Below are 6,011 nucleotides of genomic sequence, written 5' to 3' on the forward strand. Positions count from 1 at the left end.
TAGAGTCTTACATGCTTGAGAGAGCTGAACCATGCTGTTAAGAATGGTGTTCCAGGTCAGAACAGCAGTTCCATTTCTTTCAGCATCCAGTATCGCAGGGACTGCCCAAGGAAAGGAGCGAGAAACTGCAGAATAACTTATTGCTGGAGGAAACCTGTAATTGAGTTAACAAAGCAGCTGTCTTGTGCCCTGAAACAAAAGAAATTAGATTCTTCCAATCAATTTTTTGGCAATTTAATATTCTTCCAGTTCAGCTAATCTCACTATTGCCACGGTTTGGTTTTGAAATGGCTCAGGCTGCCAGAATGAAGTAGCCAGCATCCAGATTTTCTTGGGTTTATTTCCAACCTTGCACTAAATGGATGATCTCTTCCTTGTAGAAGTAATATACTCTCAGTATAACCATTAATGCCTCAGTTAGTCTCTTTAAGAGACTCAGATTAGTTTACTAACCTGGATTGCAGCCTTAAACAAGTTCTTTTTGGTCAGGGACTTCACATGTGAAGCAATAGCTGGTCTGTAATTAGCCCTTTCGCAAACATCTTTCAGGTGCTGGCAAGAAGTATAAAGTGAAGTTTGACAACAAAGGGAAGAGTTTGCTTTCTGGCAATCACATTGCTTATGACTATCACCCCCTTCCTGAGAAGCTGTATGTTGGAAGCCGGGTCGTGGCCAAATATAAGGATGGAAATCAAGTCTGGTTGTATGCTGGCATCGTGGCTGAAACTCCCAATGTGAAGAACAAATTGAGGTAAAAAGAAATCTCTCATCCATAGTGTCAGCCTCTGGCTGAGGGACAGATCTCTCTCAAATAGCCAAAGTGCTGCGAGAACGGCATCAAATGACTTCTAACCTTCCTGCTACTCGGGGGTGTTAATTCTTTAACAGCCCATTTAGCAGCCTAGGGAGGAGAGTTGCATTCTGCTGATCACAGTCTGAATTAACATGTGCTGATACCTCTTGCTAGACTGTACACATCAAAGTCCCCACACAGGCCAACCCAAGAGATGTCCTAAACTACCAAAAATATGGGCTCTAATGCCCAGCAACATTTCCCATATCGCTTCCCTGTAAAATACTGGAGGAAGAGGCTGAACCTAAAACTGAGTACACAGATGCACAGGTGTGGGCACTGAGCAGGTCTCATAGCATATGATGCAGAGCGCTGCCTTTCTGAGAGATCTAAGGCTAGAAAGCCCCTTTTCCATCCAGCCTTGTTGTGCAGGAAATTCCTGCCAGCACAGGGCTATCTGTCTAGGTTCTCCTCCCCTATACATGCTTCTCCCTCTGAGGATGGGGTGCTGCAATATCTGCTCTCTTTTGCAGCTTGTCTGGCTTAGGGGCCATTGTCCAGTCTTGAAAGATGTGCTGGGATCTCTCTGTTTCACAGAGATAAGGGGTGCAGCTGGGTGTTTGCCTACACCTCATTCAACTTGGTCCATGAGTTATTACTATCATGATTTCGATTTATATCTCCCTTTATCCTGAAAGGCTCAGAGCAGCTTACAATAAATGAAAAACAACCATAAATTCCACAAATGCCCCAGAACTAGAAAGCTCTGCAACAAACCACCCACTCCCGCTTCCCTGTCTGTCACCCTTAAGCAAACTCCCTGGCAAATTGTATGGTTGAGTGGGAGGTTTATATCCAGGGTCAGTCCTGAGGCTTTGCAGATCTCTCTCAGATTCCTAATGGGGAAATTGATTTACCCAGTGACTAGTAAACTCTCCTGGCTAGAGACAATTGATTCAGGGCTCATCTGTACAGTGCCAAAAAGTGCTAGACTATGGTTGGGACTCATCAGCATCCCTACTATAACTAAACATGCATGTGCTCTTCAAAACCAGTACTGCTATAACACCAGAGGCTGCATATGAGGTGTCTCCAGCTATTTTCTGGATTACTATCCCCATCTCGCGTAGCACTACCTTACACATGTCTCCTTTGCCCTGCTCCAGGTTCCTTATCTTCTTTGATGACGGCTATGCTTCCTACGTCACCCAGCCAGAGCTGTACCTGGTCTGCAGGCCGTGTGAGTTAAGCTTGAATGTTCCCATGGTTTTGCTGGGGCAGGACCCTAGTCCTGGAATTCAACACTGCCTAAGAAGCTGCAGAAAGACTGGGAAAGTAACGAATAGTACATGGGGATGCAGCTGCAAGGACTTAAGCTTCCAGATGCTATAAGCATTTCAAATACAGCTGCAGCAATTTTTTATCCTTGCTCAAATGTAGTTGTGGACCATCCTGTAGGCTCCTTTAGTGCTAGTTGTATAGCTCCAGCAGTGGAGGCTTTTGAAGGTCATCCTACATGACCATAATGTTCCCTTCTGGCCTTAATACAGAAGAGTCAGAACTTCCTACCTTCAAATCTAGTCCCTAATTATGACTGTATGTGGCCTTGGAACAGTTGTTTCATCCTTCTGCTTCCCTGTGCCCATCTGCGAAATGGGGAAAAACAGTTTTTCCTCTCACGTGGGAGGGTGGATTGAAGACAAAGGATATGCCAAACCAAATGTTTTCTTAATAATCCTTCAGTTACATGAGATGGTCGCACTGTTGTGCCTGTTTGGTTGTTGTGTTAAAATCCATCTGGAACTATCTCCCTGGAAGAAGCTGAAAGCCTTTTGCCAAAACTCTTTTCTCTTTCTCTCTTCCTTTCCCCAACAGTGAAGAAGACCTGGGAAGACATTGAGGACGTTTCCTGCCGGGATTTCATTGAAGAGTACATCACGGCCTACCCCAACCGCCCCATGGTTCTGCTGAAGAGCGGCCAGCTGATTAAAACAGAGTGGGAAGGGACATGGTGGAAATCCAGAGTGGAGGAAGTGGATGGCAGCTTGGTCAAAATCCTCTTCTTGGTATGGTGCTGACATAGCTCCCATCGGAGCCCACAGGCTAGCCAGCCTGAATGACCTCCCCTGCTTTGCAAAGCTGTGCAAGTCACAATCACCCAGGGCACAGGGCTAGAGGGGTCATAGCTTAGAGCCAGTCTGGCAGTTGTTGTGCTTTTGCCTAGAATATGCTCTAATATTGCCCAAATAGCAGACTTGAAGATGTCACATGAGACTTCTGTTTGCACTGGGAAGTAGGTCAGACATTTCAGAAGTGCCTGGGTCACTTCTAAAATTGGGGTTTAACACTTGAGAGCAAGTCAGAATTGCTGGATGGGAAGGAACCAGAACATGGCACCTGGCAGAGTTGGTCTTGGTTTCGCACCAGCTGCAAACTCTCTGGTGGCATCTGGAATCCAAACACGAGCAAGAGAACAGGTTGGTGAAGCTGGGCAGAGGCTTTGTCACTTCCATCTTGTTAAGTGCCCTCTGCTCGCTCCCTTCTCGGCCTTCCAATCCCATCCCTTTCCATGTTGAATTCAAGTAGTTCCATAGTGGGTTGTACTTTCCTAATGATCTTGTTTATTAGCGAATGTACTCTGAAATAGCAGGAAGTTTTCCTGTTTTGATAGATGGGCTGGAGGCCAAGGGTGACTGAGCTGCCCAAGGTCCCACTGTTAGTCAGCAGTAAAGCCAGGAGAAACCAGCTCTCCAGGGGCTAGCCAGGGGCCTTGGCCCAGGGTGTTTCCTGGGCTCTGCCTTCACTTCTCCACACACAGGTACATCTGTGGCCATCTGTCCTCTCCCAGATTTGTCATCCTCCACATCTGGAGATCAACTGTTCTCTGTGGCTGTAGGGGACAGGACAAGGAGCAATGGCCTCAAGCTGCAGCAGGGGAAATTGAGATTGTAGATGAGGAAAAGCTTTCTTGCACTGAGGGGAGTTCAGCTTTGGAGCAGGCTGCCCTGAGGGCTGGTAGAATCTCTGTCCTTCATGATTACTTTTTTAAGAGCAGGTTAGGTAGATGCATTGACTGGGCTGGTTTGGTCAGGGCTGATCATGCCTGGATCAGGGGGTTGGACTAGGTGGGACATCCCGAGGGCCCTGGTAGCCCTGTGCTCTCATGATTCTAAACCTCCATAGGATTGCTGTTTTTAATCCTTGGCCCCCATTTCACATGTGTTGTCTCCAGGCTAAGGTTGAGAACATGGCCATCCCCTCTCTCTCTCACTGTCTCCTGCAGGATGACAAGCGCTGCGAGTGGATTTACCGCGGCTCCACACGCCTCGAACCCATGTTCAGCATGAAAACCTCCACAGCCTCCACTCAGGAAAAGAAGCAGAGCGGGCAGGCGAGGACGCGGCCCAATGTCGGTATGTCAGTTGGAGCTCTACCCTAGGGCCTGATCCCACACTTTCTCAGGCCACTCCTGTACAGATCTACAACCATCTCCATAATTCACGGCTTGGTCCAGCTGCCACCTTAAAAGCAACATTCGGAAGTTAAAATGGCATTAAATAGCTGGCATCTTTTGGAGATGGCCAGCAATGACAAATGTCCTAGGCAGTGGGGTTGTTGCTAGTTGCAATGGACTAGATTGTGGGCAGGCTGACCCAGGGGGAGGGCACAAGCCAGGCCACGGGGCCCTATCAGGGGGCTGGCATTGAGGACCAAGTTACCAGATCCAAAGAGAAATCCAGAGGCAGAGTCCAAAACACAGGTTGGGCCAAGGTCCAGGAGGTGAAGACCAAGTTACCTAATCCAGGGACACAGTCGGGGAATCAGCTGCCTGTTAGGGCAGGAGCAGAGACTTGACTTCTTTGAGGCCTCGCATCTCCAGCCAGCTGCCAGACGGCTGTGGGCTAGCTGTTCTCTGTGCAAATGGAAGTCTGGAGCCTTTCCAAAGGGTGGATGCAGTGGCTAATGGCCTCACTGTTCACCACTTCACATGTATATCCTTCTGCAACAGGAATTCAAGTCCCATTTTGCAGCTAATGCCACAGACTTTGGTTACTGTAGAGATTCTCTCCCATCTTGGTGTGTTTTGGTTTTTTTTGGTTTTTTTTCTGCCAACCAGGTGCTGTGCGGAGTAAGGGGCCTGTCGTACAATACACCCAAGACCTGACAGGAACCGGCACTCAGTATAAGCCCATAGAACAGATGCAAGCAACAGTGTTGGGCTCTCAGCCTGTTTCTCCACAGCCTGCTGAGATTGAGTAAGTAGCTCTTTCTTTCCTTGCTTGTTCGGTCTGTGCTGATGTCTCCTCTGCGTTTCAGCTCTGGTTCTTGGCTGTTACTGGCTTCGTCCCTTCCCACATAGAGGAATCCTCTAATTGTGGGTTTCTTCAAGCGCTTGGCTCATTTCCTGGAGGCATGATGGTTCTTACCCCGTTGTGGGGGGGGACTGTAGATGGATGAGCATCTAGGGGTGGGGAACACTGACTGCGCAGCACCCAGTGAGCCAAATGTCCTGGTTCTTGTTCAGCCCTAATGCTTCACACTTGATGTATTTCCAAGTTACAAAGTGCGCTGCTTCTCTTCTGAAAATCTGAATTGCTCCCTCATGTCACGATCCAGGCACTGGCCCCCTGCTGCCTTGTTCTCTTCACCCTGGACTGACCGGCTCATGGACCCCAGTGACTTTGGAGCCACTGAGAGCTCAGGATCATTGTTTGGTCTTGATGGTTATGGACCAAACCCTCTAGAACTAACATCCGACATACCCAAACACGCACCTTACCACCCAAGAAGCATGGACTGGATAGTGTCCGAGGCATGTACTGGTCCCGAGGGCAGACTGCATGAAGAAAGCAAAGAGCATTACAATGGAAGTCATGTGCATGAGAACGCCAGCTCACCCGAGCCAGTGTTTTGGGACTTTAAGATAAACTTTCTAGGAGAGAGAGATGCCATCCCAGTTCACTTCTGCCACCAGTGTGGATTTCCCATCCGAATATATGGACGCATGATCCCCTGCCAACACGTCTACTGCTATGACTGCGCCAGCCTGTATGGGGAAAGGGGAAATAGGAAGTGCCCAGACTGTGATGTACCTGTTCAGCAAATTGAGCATTACACGCGAGAGTCGTTCCAAGCATAGCAACACGCAGGAAGCCTGGGCCACGTGCTCTGCTTCTTCCCCGTCCATCTATCACTGCCCAAATGGCCACGCAGTGGG

At 48.5% G+C, this 6,011-nt stretch overlaps 1 protein-coding gene across 5 annotated transcripts in view; it reads left to right on the top strand.

Moving 5' to 3' along the window:
• The window catches only part of SETDB1 (SET domain bifurcated 1), a 35,230-nt gene that overhangs the window by 12,195 nt on the left and 17,024 nt on the right, over positions 1 to 6,011 (top strand). For 4 of the 5 annotated variants that reach the window (XR_003092322.1, XM_025195134.1, XM_025195131.1 and 1 more), the window contains 5 exons: positions 550 to 751; positions 1,960 to 2,033; positions 2,669 to 2,859; positions 4,077 to 4,206; positions 4,911 to 5,049. Coding sequence is in view for 4 of the 5 variants with exons in the window: in XM_025195134.1 (XP_025050919.1) it covers positions 550 to 751; positions 1,960 to 2,033; positions 2,669 to 2,859; positions 4,077 to 4,206; positions 4,911 to 5,049 (736 nt within the window). In the remaining variant the exon portion in view is untranslated. Of the gene's footprint in view, positions 1 to 549; positions 752 to 1,959; positions 2,034 to 2,668; positions 2,860 to 4,076; positions 4,207 to 4,910; positions 5,050 to 5,410; positions 6,006 to 6,011 lie in introns of those variants that run through there. The other variant, XM_025195133.1, reaches the window with a different exon arrangement.

The sequence above is a fragment of the Alligator sinensis genome, unplaced genomic scaffold, assembly GCF_000455745.1.
Source record: "Alligator sinensis unplaced genomic scaffold, ASM45574v1 scaffold880_1, whole genome shotgun sequence".
NCBI lineage: Eukaryota > Metazoa > Chordata > Crocodylia > Alligatoridae > Alligator > Alligator sinensis.